Source organism: Mustela lutreola, chromosome 4 (assembly GCF_030435805.1).
Source record: "Mustela lutreola isolate mMusLut2 chromosome 4, mMusLut2.pri, whole genome shotgun sequence".
NCBI lineage: Eukaryota > Metazoa > Chordata > Mammalia > Carnivora > Mustelidae > Mustela > Mustela lutreola.
Window position 1 is genome coordinate 191,541,260 of NC_081293.1, and position 13,666 is coordinate 191,554,925.

The following is a 13,666-nucleotide window of genomic DNA, read 5'->3' on the forward strand; positions in this document are numbered from 1 at the left end:
ATCCAACTGTGAAATGCTCTATAGCTATTCTGGAAGATGATGTATGTTTATCAGGTGCACACGGAAAAATGTTCAAGATACATGAAGTGAAAAATCAAGTTGCAGATCTCTCTCTGTTTCTCTTTCTGCTTCCCCAACTCTACCACCCCCTCCCACTTACAAACACACACACATGCGCACACACACACACACACACACACACATACAAATGGAAGAAAAGATAGAGTCCAAACTTTGGGGAAAAGAATGAATTAGTGCAGGCAGAGGGAGAGGTGGAGATGAAGCTGTTTTACTTTTTACTTTGCATACTTATGGATTATTTCAGTTCTTTTTCAACAAGCATGTATTTTGATATATATGCTGCCAAAGCAAGCACTACAAGCATGTATTTTGAAACTGAAGAACGGAAACTGTTCATAAAAAGGCAGAGAAATCTGAATTGTGATTTAGCAATTACTCTTCTGAAGTGCCCTGTCTTCCCACTTGGACTTGCTCTCTAAAACTTCTTATTTTTTGAGAACCAGCTAATGCAATTTTAGTCTACATAATTAAGCATGAAGTGAGAAGGGTCGAGTAGGAGTTAGGGCACTGTTTACCACCCCCCTCAATGCCTGGCCATGATCCTGACATAAAATTCTATAGATAGCATTCTGAAAATCCCTAACATGTAACAAGCAATGACCTCCAACAATTTGTGGATCCTTGTTATAAATAAGCTTATTATTAATATCCACTTCGATATTTTGGCTTTCCAAACTGCTTGGGAAGACATAGTCATGATTATCTTCCATAAACTGATAGTTTTCTTGCTTCATTTGAATTAATTTCAAGTAGATTACTCAATTTTCAAAATTCTGAAATTTTAATGATATGGAATTCAAAGTCTTTGTGTGCGTAATATCCTCTTAAGATCTTTCAAAATGAAGACAGTATAAATTGTTATCAATGTGTAATGTTCATCAATTCAGGTTTCACAGGGGTGTTTTCAAGCCGAGGAATTTGGAGCATGCAGACATTTCAGGGTATGACCATTTGTACAACATTCTTCTCTATGCACCTCTGATGACTTTCAGTATAGATGGGAATCACTGTAGATGGAAAACCAGTCTCAATGATATATAGCCAAAAGGAGGACAAGGATGTTCACTCCAGCACTTTCCATTTAGAGGGAAAAAGAGGTGGAAGGATATGCCAAGGTCATGCTGCATTTACTGGGAGTAAGATCCCGGGTTTCCAGATTCCAGTGAAACTCAGTATCACAGCCCTCTTCCTACAACAGTTGTTCAGTTTTTGTAATTCCTTCCAGGTCTGAGTACAAGAGATGTTTATGTGCTTTTCATTCTCAGGTCTTTGGAAATTATTTTCTTGACATAAGAAATAATGCCTGGGATATAGAATATACTCTGTAAATACTGGCTATATAAATGGATGAACAAAATACAGAGTTGAAACTCTTTAATAGAAGCCCGAGATTTGGGTAAAAATGAGACAAAGGACTATTATTGCATAGAGGATTAGAAAAACTATTCGGGTTGATTCTTGTAAAACCTCCCTAAGATTGACCAACTGACAAATTTTATCTGCATCACATGTCTAATTGGTGGAGCCAATTTGGTCTCTGGTACCTGTTTTATTAAATGTACGAAGAGGTAAAATGTGGCAGTGAGTCATGATGATGCTGTCTCGGTTTGGCGGAGGAAGTAGGTAAAAACAGGAGTTAACATGCCAATACTTAATACAACTGGGACAACATAAACGACCATAATGATGAATGCCAGGTAAGTGTCAATGATTGGGAATGATATTCAGGACATCATACTCTTATGTACCATAGGCTGGATGTGGAAATAATTAAAGTGTTCTAGGTATTTGAGGGTGTTTCTTAATTCATTGAATCCTCACAACCATCCTGAAAGGTAGCCATTATTAATCCCACTTCAGAGATGAGGCTTAGGGAGGGTGACTGTGACACCGGGTTATACAGCATGTATCAGACAGAGCTCGGAAACTTACTAAAGCTGTCCTTCTCTAAAATCTGTGCTTTTTCCAGATGATATGAATCCTGAGTCCTGCAATGAGATTGTGGGTAGTTTATGACAATGGACCCAGTGTTTTGTCAAATGAATACTTAATAGAAGGTGAGTCTCCTTCTGCACATAAAGTGCAACACCATTGACCTCAGAGCTGGAGGCACAGTAGAGACACTGAGGATGAAGATGATAAGAGAGTAGAAATCACCTGGGAAACAGACTACAGGTGGTTTGGTCTTGCAGAGGGCATGGAGACTAGCATTCTAAATGCAGATGATGACACTTTTCAGGTAGGAAGTGAGGGCAGCAAGTAGGAGACTCATGTCCTAACATCTGTCGGTATTCTCACCAGGCTAAAAGATCATATGGTTTTATTACTAGGGATTTGTTTTTCTGATCATAAAGTGGACTTCCTCTGATAAAAATTTGATTCATCTTGGTAAGATCTGCCACACTTTACTCTTAGAAGGGTGAGAGGATCCCAAGATCTTATTTAGAATTTAGTAAGAAATATGCAAGTAATAAGATAATCTGTCTAATAAAGTTATCTTAATTCATGCTCTCATGTTTAAATGAGGGTTTAAAAATAAATAAGATCCTTTGACAGAGTAACTAAATCCATAGGGGTTTTCAATCTGAACTTTGCTAAGCATGTGATGGAAATAATCTTCCTTCCTGAATTCTAATAAAAGCATCCTGGTATCTTGCATTGTCTAATGTTTCTAAAACATTCTGAAGTTATTCTGTATAGTACTACCTATTACAAGAGTGGAGAAAGATCCAAATGCTCAACAGCAGGCAAATGATAAATGAGGCATTCTCATGAAGTGAGTCAAATATAACTTGGAAGATTATATAGAATGAAAAATATTTGTGAGTGGAATTCAAAATAGTATGTATACTAAGATGATAACAATGTAAAATATGGATGAATGGGGAAAATAATATGTAAAAATGAAGAGTTATGTTGTGTGTTTATGACCTATTACTTTTTTTAAAAAATAGGAGATATTGAAAAATATTGAAAAATGGTTTAAAAGAAGAATCATAATTCAAAAGTATTGGCAATTGGTAACACATACACACATAGACATATTCATATGTATATCAGAGTTTTTAAAAAGGTAAGTGACAAAAAGTGAATCATTTGGAGAGTTAAATTTGGTTTTACGTTTTCTGTTTATGTCATAAAAAGTATTTATGCATTGACAGATTGGAAGGTGTTTAATATGACATGAATTGTTTTTTTGTCTTAGTGTTCCTAAATGTGAACTGACTTAATGAAATATACACCTTATTAATAAAATTTCATAGAAAGTCTGGAAAGTAAAAGTTTAAAAGTAAAAATCATCTACCATTATTCCATGACCCAGAGTTCTACCCATTAATGATATTTTGACCCTTTCCTTCTGCACATAGCTGTATTTTTTGACCAAAAAGTAGGAACATACTGAACAACAGATTACCATCCTATTTTATTTCATTTAATAATACCCCCTATAAGATTTTTTTCATGCCTTAATTATTCTTGGAAACATAGTTTGAATGGTTGGTTATTAAATCTATAATTTATTTAGATATACTATTCTTCCCTATTACAAATAATGCTGAATTGCATATCCTTGTATATGAATCTATCTGATTCTTTTTAGAAGTCCTACTAAAAGACATATTAAAGGTTTATTAAGGCCTAATTCACATAAAGTAAAATCACTTGATTTAGGTTTATAATTACGGATTTTGATATACAGTTTGGCAACCACAATATCAGGTGGGAGAAAGATCGCTCAATGTCTACATTTCAGCTTTGGCTATGTGAGAGCGAATTTTTTTTTTTTTTTAAGATTTTATTTATTCATTTGAGAGAGGGACAGAAGAAGAGAGCACAGCTCGGGGGTAGAGCAGAGGGAGAGGAAGAAGCATGCTCCTTTCTGAGCAAGAAGCCAGTGCAGGGCTTGATGTCCCAGGATCATGACCTGAGCTGAAGGCAGATGCTTGACCCATTGACCTACCCAGGTGCCCCAGTGAGAGTGAATATTAAAACTATGGGGTAAGGAAGAGAGGGTTTTTTGTTTTCTCTTTTTCCATACTAATCCCAACCCATGCATTTGATCAGTATTTCACATTTCTCTCTCTCTCTCTCTCACACACACACACATCCTCTTTTGCCTTTTACTTTTTACTCCATACTTCTGTCAGCCAGTCAGCTCAGGAAAATCACTACTGCCATCTTCAATCCATCCACAAGTCAAAAAATGACCCACCTAATTATGGGCAATGCTATGCTATATCTAGCTGTATAAGCAAAGACAGTCGAGAGTTGTGATGCAGTCTTACCTAGTAAATAACCAATACTGATAACCCACAATTTCCACAACAGAGTCTGCAAACTTCCCTTATAAACTCTGATTTTTTTTTCTCAGACGTTAGTCTTCAAGGTGATTTTACATGTGTGCACACATATATATGAGTACACATACACACACGTACAACCTAACCCCCCAAGTTGAGAATCATTCATGACGAGAGATGATTTAGATATAACCAAAGAAAAAAGAGGTATGGTTTTGGTAGAGAAAAACATCTGTGAATACAAATAGGGGGGTTAGATTGTTTAGAAAGAGAATTACGGTCAGGTCTTACCTCTCTATTCCTTAGGATGAAGATCACTGGTAAGCTGAAAATTTGATCAGTTTGGTCAATCACTATCGCAACTGAGGCACAATCATTATGCCTCAGAACAAGTGTGTCTTTCCTCATTCCACATGTGGGGTTTTCTTTCAAATGTCCCATGCCAAGAAGAAGCCATGGCCCATTCTCTGTGTGTCTATACGGACCCTGAAATCCCTTTCTCACCCAATCCTGCTTTACTCTGCTCTCGCCAATCAGAAATTCCAAAGCTCTCTACTCTAGGGATGCTGTGAGTTTTAACATACAATAGGGCATGGCCTGGTACACTTCCTATACTCCAGCTCTTATCTCCCCCATTCATCCATCCAGTCATCAGCCAACAAGTGTTTCCTGAGCACCTACTCACTTGTTCCACGTTCAGCACTGTGTGAGATACTGGAGTACACTGTGAACAGAACAGACTGGGCAGTACTCCTACAGAACTTCCATGTAGCCTGCCTCTATACCCATCACCTGTCTCCCTCATTCTCCAACATCAGGTCTTTTGCCTGCAGATGTAAAATCCTCCCCTAACTCCTAGATTTAGCGCAAACAACTCATGCCATCTTTTCTTCTCTATCACCTTCTGAATCTTCTAGTTCTTATCTCCATCCCAATCCCATCTGGCTAGACATTTCAAAGCCTTTTTCACAGCTCTTTAGACTTTGTCTTATGGGGTCCCTTTATGTCTGTTTTCGTTTTCCTCACATTTCATTTCAAAGCAACCTTCTGCTGTGACCCTGGAATAGCAACACCAGTTCTGGGATTCAGCAATATATTTTAAGCTAGATGCCAGGGAACATAAAGGTCACTAAGAAGTTTCTCTGTTCAAAGAGCTAAGTGCTCTAGTCTGGGGAGGCAGCAACAATGGGGACCTTAATTGATGCAGGGTGATCTGTTTGATTATGGGTAACTCTGCTTGATTTAGGGGGAATCCATGCCTAAGTGCCAAGGGCTCGTCTGTTAGCTTGGGAGCAACCTAAAGACAAGAACCATGTCTTTTTTAATGTGGGACCAAATCCCCACTGGGGTAGTGCACTCACCTAACTAAGACTGGGATCTTGGGCATCTTCTTGGAGACTTTAAAGAAACTTGTGTCCCCTTTGTTGTCGGTGAAGTACACGCCGGCCACACTGGTCACGAGGTTGCCAGGGAATGTGAAAAGCACCCTTTCGTCGTCGCCCTGGTTGGCCCAGTCCCAGGCCTGGCCTCCAATGAGCAAGCCCCCTCCACGTTTCATAAACTTGACCAACTTTTCCGTCATGGTTTCATTATAGGCATCAATGCAGTAAACCCCGAGGGAGTCTTTCACTTCTGGCTCAATCTTCGCCTCCACCCCAGATCCCTCAAGGATTTTGGCCAGGGGTGCCAGGGATGGGTGTACACCAATGGGAGCCCCAGGGGAAGAACAGAGCCAACCCACTGCATTGAGGAGAAAGGTAGTGAGCTGGGCCTCTACCAAGTAGTCCTCATGGGACACCACCACCAGGCGACCTCGGCCATAGGAAGAGGCAGCAATGAGAACCTGGCCCATGTCATTCACCATCACTGGGAAGGAGGCCTCTCCAATTAGAAGCAATTCACATGGGATGGCATCTTCAGGGACATCCCAGCTTGTCACTCCATTCATAAGGGCCTCAAAGGCAGCAGAGGGAGTCGCCATGGCTGGATCGACTTCTGTAAGAGGAAAGCAAAGACTCAGTTTGGTAAAGAATAGATAAACAAATAAACAAAGGAGCCAAATGGTTCACTTCTCCCCTAGCTGGGGCAATTCTTCCCGTGACGCAAAGGAGACAGACTCTGTCAACTGACTCAGGGACTAACCAGGGGTGTCAAGGTATCCAACCCTGGAGACCTCATCACACCCTTCCCAGTCCTCCTAAACTCTTGTGGCCAAACGGAAAGAGCTTGACACTTTTCCATTGCAGAAGGAAACAAACAGAAGTGGAGAATGTGGGCAGTATTGTGCCCCCAAAGAGTTACCTGTAAATCCACCTCCTAGTACCTGTGAATGCAACCTTATTTGGAAAATAGTGTCCTTGCAGGTAAAATCAAGTTAAGATGAGGTCATGCTGTATTTGAATGAGCCCTGATTTAATGACTGGTATCTTTTAAGAAACATCTGGACACAGACAGAGACACACAGGGGAGAATGCTAAGAGAAACTGGAGTGATGCGTCTATATGCCAAGGGAGGCCAGAGGTTGCTGGTGAGCTCCAGAAGCTCTGGAAGAGGTGTAGGACAGATTTCCCTTCAGAATTTCCAGAAAGAATGCCTTGCTAACACCTGGACTTCAAACTTCTCTGCCCCTACGACTGTGAGAGAAGCATATTTCTGTTTTAAGTCACCCAATTTGTGGTGATATGTTACAGCAGCCACCAGAAACTAACACAGTGGTGCCTCATGCTGCCCCTTGTCCCCCTCAGCAACCACGTTGATCTTATTCATCCCAGCTTGTGGAATCCCAGAATATTGGTCTAGAAGGTCTGGGTCCTCAAAGGATCTTCTTTGGTCGCAATCATAGGTTGGGGAAGGGGAAAAAATAGGTCCTCTGTGGCTTGAATCCAGGTCTCCATCAGCTAGGAATTATGGCAGATTCTTCTTCCTTGTACCTTGTACCTGGAGAAAGGTGTGTATGTCTATGGATGTGACCTCACATAAATCCTCCGCTTCTTTACCAGGAGCTCCCTGCTCAGATGCTTGATGTCTGTCCTCCACTATGTTCACTTTACTGAAACAGTTCCCCCGAGAGCAGATGTGTTTTCATAATTGGGACATCTAGTGGTTGGCGTTCTCACTGACAACTCAGGGGCACCGGCCAATACTGCTGTCCTGTTCCCTGAGACTCTCACCGCCCGTAACATTATGGCCAGAGCCAACGTCATCATCTTCAACCTGCTGACCCATTCACTTTCTATCCTTCCCTGACCTCTTCTGAAAATTCAGGTATTTCTTGTGTTTATCTTTGGTTCTTAACATCTATCTATTTCTCGTCAGAAAATATGTTTGTTCCCAAGATAATAGGCAAAGCAGTTACAAGCTCAGGCTCTGGAGGGAGGCTATCTGGGCCTGAATCTTAGCTTTGTTTGCTTACTAACTGTGAGATAGGGCAACACATCTCAGACATCACTTCCTCATTCATTAAGTAGGGACAAAAGTGTCTAGCACATAAGGTTGTCCCAAGGATTAAAGGAAATAACAGGTTAAATATCTCTCAATTATTCATTATATATATGAGTGTGTATGTGTGTGTGTGTGTGTGTATTTACATATAATTATTTGGTAAGAGTAAGCTATTTAACTTGCAAATGTGCATAAGAGAGAATTCTTTTTTTTTTTTTAAGATTTATTTTATTTTACAGAGAGTGAGCGAGTGAGTGGGGGGAGGGGCAGAGGGAGAGAATCCTCAAGCAGATTCCCAGCTGAATACGAAGCCGAACGTGGGGCTCAGTCTCATGACCCATGAGATCACGACCTAGACCCGAAACCAAGAGTCAAATGCTCAACCAACTGAGCCAGCCAGGCATCCCATAGAGAATTCTTATAAAGTGAGCAAAAGCCAAACCTAATAGATGTTGTAAATACTAAGCTAAAAATTTAATGATTCTGATTTTATAGTTTTCACATTTTGGAGCCAATGCTAACAGTAATATTAATTATGATTACATTTAGTTCTCAAGTGTTTCCATGGGTCCTTGAGAAAGTCCTGGGCACAGGCACTGAGCCTTCCTCAGGTAGAGATGAAAAGGCCCTGGTTCTGAGGTAATGAATAAACTCATGATCCCTCCTGACAGAGCACTCTACCACTGCAGTGGTCTCTAAAACTAAAGAAGTCTTAAATTTAGTCTTTTCCTTCCAAACTAGCTCCTCTTAGGCACATTACATGAGCTCAATGTCCCTAGCTGCTACAGAGGGTGACATTGACCTCAGAGAAGTTTTGAGATGATAGAACAGGCGGCTGGTTCACAAGAGCTTGTCCTTTCCCTGCTCTTCCTGGTGTCCACAAATAGCCAGGACAGCAAACTGCACAGAGTCACAGTAGTGCCCTTCTCCCTCCTGTCCCATGTCCAGCTGGTCACAGTCCCGTCAATGTCATCGTACATGGTTTCCAACCATAGTGCCAGGAACCTAGTTCAGATGCTCAGTAATTCATTCCTCGACTAAACTGACCCAGTTTCTGAGTCACCAGGGCCTGATCTTGCCTCTAGTCTTCTAAAGCCGCTGATAGTATTATTTCCCAGAAGAGAACCCCCTCCCAGAGCTTTGCTTTTCCCCACAGGGCTAAATCTGACACCTTCATCTTGGGGTTTGAGGTCTCCAGGGCTGGCTGCTCCTAACATTTTCCAGCCATGTCTCTGGCTACCTAACCTCTCCGCAGCTTCCAGAACACTTGGCATCCCTGGACATGCCCTGCTTTCATTTTAGAGTCTCTTTTCTTGCTCTTTCCTTCCTGTTCCCTCTCCCACCTCTTTCTACCTGTTGAAATCCTACCCTTCTAAGAGAAGTTATTCATAGAAGAGGAAATTTAAATGGCCAATTAGTCTATGAAAATATGCTCAATTTCACTAGTCAGACAATTGAAAATAGAATGCATGATGTTGCCTATAAGATTATCAAAAAGGAGGAAGGAAAAGGAGGAAGAGAAGGTGAATTAGATAAAGGCAGATAATAATGCCCAGTGTCCAAAAGGCCAGGAGGATGTGACCACAATTTGCTGGAAGGACCAAGACGCTGACGGTAATCAACAGTAGGCAGCCCCACTTCAGAGGTGAGATCCTCGGACCAGTAATCCCTTTTCTGATTACCTTTCATACAGAAACAAGAGCCGCAGGATTGAAGACATATGTACAAGGAGGCCCACTGCCACACAAAACTACAATTGGAGACAGATAGGTGACAAGGAGTATTTTCCAGAACCATCTATGATTTCTGTGGGTGCATCTCTCTAACCCAAAGCCATACCTATCCCACTTCTGCATGCTACCCCACCCCACAGCCTAGTGTTACAACATAAGACCCTGGGGCATAGTCCCCAGCCAGCCACGCATACCTACACCCTAAAGAGCTGCCCATCAGACCCCTCCTTTCCGGGCCCTAGTCACTGCCAGGGCTGGTACTCCAGAAACACTCAGAGCAGAGAACTCACATTTTTTTGTCTCACCAACTATATTTCAAGCTAGTTCATGGGGGAGCTGTCTGTGGAAAAGTGACAGAGGGATGAGCAGTTGGCCTGGAGATTTGAAAAGTAGGGCACCAGAATGAAGAGGGCTTTTCCTATGGAGTTGCCTCCTTCTACCTGCCAGGGTTTGGTAAGGAACACTCAGTTTCCCCTGTCCTGCTCCACAAGTGAGACTGTAATCCAGCCTCGGCCTGATACCAACGGTGCATGCGTGGCAAGCCAACATCTGCAAGGGAGAATGTTTGGATAAAGGAAGATAATCTGGATCATAGAATATCACATCACTATTACAAAGAATGAGTTAAATCTGTTTTGCATCTATGTAGACAACCCTTGATATACTTTAAGTAGAAACCTCACATCATTGTAATTTTAGGACACAAGCCCATTTTTGTAGGGATAAAGACAATAACAATAGTACTAGTAATTTTAGTAGGAGTAATCACAATACACTGCTTTCTAGGTTCGAAGTATTATTATAAGTTTCTTTCATAAAGTATTTACTCCTGACAAAAAAACCTGTGAGTTTGTACAATCACTATCTATTTTATAGGTGGGAAACAGCAAACAAAACAAAAAATGTGATGGCCAGAGAATGTGTTACTTGCTCAAGTCACACAAGTGTGAGTAGTGGATCCTGGATTCAAACCCCGAAAATCTTGTACTGAGTCCACATTCTTAAGTTCCAGAAATATACAAGCCTGTTAAGGACCAGAATTTTATACACAAGAGAAAAATCTATGGAGGCCATATTTCAACATGCCAACATTAACTGCATTAGCAAGGGAAGAGGTGAACAGTATTCTTTCTCCTTAACCAGGTCTGCATCCTTTGAATTGTTGTATATATTACTGTTACAGTTCAAAATACCACAGGTAGGGGCGCCTGGGTGGCTCAGTGGGTTAAGCCGCTGCCTTCGGCTCAGGTCATGATCTCAGGGTCCTGGGATCGAGTCCCGCATCGGGCTCTGCCTGCTTCCTCCTCTCTCTCTCTCTGCCTGCCTCTCTGCCTACTTGTTATCTCTCTCTGTCAAATAAATAAATAAAATCTTTAAAATACCACAGGTAATAGAACTTCAAACAAGCAAGTAAACACACTTTAAATGATGGAGTATAGACATTAATGGATTGCTCAACTGATCATATCTCACCTAAAATGCATTTTTTCATCAGCTGCGCATTTATCTACTAAAAAAGTTGATTTCCTTCTCTGTGGGGTTCTTTGAACTTTGCAGCTGGTTCTGTTCCCACTTTAACCAGCTATCTCCATGACTCCAACACTTGACTTTTTAACCGAATGCTTCCTGTTTATGCCGGAATCCCTGTTTGCTACTCCAGCGTGGGGACTGCAGAGGAACACAGCCTGAAGGGGGGTGGGGTAGGGTGGGGAGATCCCTTTTATTTCTCTCCCTCTCTTCATCCTTGGTTTTCCTTCCATGGCTTCTGCTTTCTCTCCTCTGTGCCAACTCTGGCCTCTTTCAGCTTGCTGGAAATCAAGACACCTCTAAAGCAGAAGGCACAACCTGTAACTCAGGCAGAGAGCTTTATAAATCCCCTCCTCCTATCACAAAGAGCCCCATGCAACCTAAATGGGGTTTCCCTTTAAGAGTTGTATTTGGAAGGGAAGGAGGGTAGCAGGCCTGTCTTGGGTACTGCACCACATCCTGCTTTATAGTTGGATTTCAAATCCAAGTAGAGTAAGTATCAGAGATCAGGGGTATGTGTGGTTCTTTAAAAGTAAGCATGATTTAAAATGCTGTTTTTCTATTCCCCTATTCCTATCCTACTACATTCCCTTCTCAATTCCTGAGTCCCCCAGGGCCTCTCTCTCTCTCTCTTATATTTGCTCATTCCTCTGACCAGGGAACTCCCAGGAGAACAGCATCATGGGGAGCACAAGCCCTGGAGTGTTGACCAGCCTGCGTCCCAGAGGACAGTGTCCTAAGAAATGGACAACGCCGGACACAGGTCGTTCTTAAATTCGAGGGATTGTCCATACTGAGTTCCAGTGTGGGATCCTCTCTCCTCTCCAGGCCCTCACTCCAACCAGACTTTCCTACACAGTCCGCAAAGAGCTTGTCCGTGACGTCAGAGGAGGAATGGAGGGGGCCTGGGGTGGGGAGGGTAGTAGGGGGAAGAGGGGAGCAGAGCACTGCGCCTCTTGCATTTACTTACACACACACACACACACACACACACACACACACACACACACGTGTCTCCGGGGACTAGTGAGAGTGGTAAGGGAAGTCAGACCTAGAGCCAGTGTTTGCAAAGATCAAAGGGCAGTAGGACAGAAGTGATGCTCTGTCACCAGCCACCTGTGTGACCCTGAGCAAGCCCCGCCTCCTCCCTCGGCTTCGATGAAGCTGCGGAGGAGGTGCTGTTCTTGAGGTCGGGCCTGTACGAATCTCCACCACACAAAGCACGCAAACACAAACATCAGATGTCAGAACCCGGAGAGGGGCAGCAATGCGGCAGCGGCGACGCGGAGCCCAGAGCAGAAAACAGCATCGGGGGCCAGGACACAATCATCGAGGGACGGGTCCCAGATCCGGCGCCCCCGGGCCCGCGGCGCGCCCCTCCCGCAGGTCCCGCAGGTCCGCCCGCGCCCCCTCGCGCCCCCTCGGCCTCCGGCACCGCCCTCCCCTAGAGCCAGGCCGAGTTCCCCGCCAGCCACCCCTTCTCCCGCCTGCGGGGCTTCGGCAGAGGGCCACTCACCGGGTCTCGGCGGCAGCTGGGGGCAGGGCTGGGGGTGCAGTGCGGACGCGCGGTGCGGTGGGGAAGGGGCTTCCCTGCAGGCAGCCCCGCGGCGTGCAGGCGAGCGAGCTGGTAGCCGGGAGGAGGCGCAGCCGGGATTGGGTAGGGGGGGAAGGAGGGGTTTCTCCTTCCCACTTCCTCCCGGGCGCGAGAGCGAGCCCAGGGGGCGGCGCTTGGCAGGGGACAGCGCTTCTTTGTGTCGCCGGCCCTGCTGGCTTGGCATTGCAGCGGCCCCCATCCGGGCAGAGTGGACGGCCGTTCTATTACAGGCAAACTTCTCTGACTATTCGTTACTAAGGGAAAGGCTGAATAAGTGATAGGACACCTTCTGTGCGATATTATTCAATTCTTAGGAAAAGCTTAGATCTCCATTTGGTTGTGGGCAGGGGGTTTATTTGACATACTGCGGGAGGGGGTAAAAATTATACAAAACTGTTAGCTGTGCTTTCATTTTTATAATAAAAAATCGCCCTTTACGTATTTGTACTATGATGGGAGAAGGGAGGGCTACATCTCTACCTGTTAATGTCTGACCTGAGGAAGAGCACAGGGCAACTTTTATATAGCTCTGCATTGTTTGCATTATTGTCTATGTTACTTTTGTAAGTTAAGAATATATTACATTTCAAATAGACAATAGGTAGCTAGTGTACATTTCCGTTCTATTTCTTTCTTGAAGTCTTCTCTGATCACCAGTTGACAGCCGCTCCTCCCTTCTGTGAACTGTGAGTTCTACTTTGTCCAGGACTTCATTGTCCTCAGGTACTAGATCTAGCGTGTGAAATGCAAGCTAGGACAGCAGTTAAAAACTCAGACTGTCATCAGATGTCCTGGGTTCAGATCTCAATGCTACAATCTACAGGCTGAGTGGCTTCAGCAAGTTACTTAATTGCTCTGCCCTCAGTTTTACCTGTACGATGGGAATGATAAAATTAGTACCTATATTACAGGTTTATTTTAAGGCCTAAATTAGGTGACTGAATACTTGTAAAGTTCTTAGATCAATGACTGGCATACAGTAAGACTGG

At 43.3% G+C, this 13,666-nt stretch overlaps 1 protein-coding gene across 4 annotated transcripts in view; it reads right to left on the reverse strand.

The window, feature by feature from the left end:
* The window catches only part of TCAF1 (TRPM8 channel associated factor 1), a 45,306-nt gene that overhangs the window by 18,946 nt on the left and 12,694 nt on the right, over positions 1-13,666 (reverse strand). For 3 of the 4 annotated variants that reach the window (XM_059172127.1, XM_059172126.1, XM_059172129.1), the window contains exon 2: positions 5,744-6,377. In XM_059172127.1, the coding sequence (XP_059028110.1) occupies positions 5,744-6,363 (620 nt within the window). In that variant the 5' untranslated portion in view covers positions 6,364-6,377. Of the gene's footprint in view, positions 1-5,743; positions 6,378-12,599; positions 12,757-13,666 lie in introns of those variants that run through there. The other variant, XM_059172128.1, reaches the window with a different exon arrangement.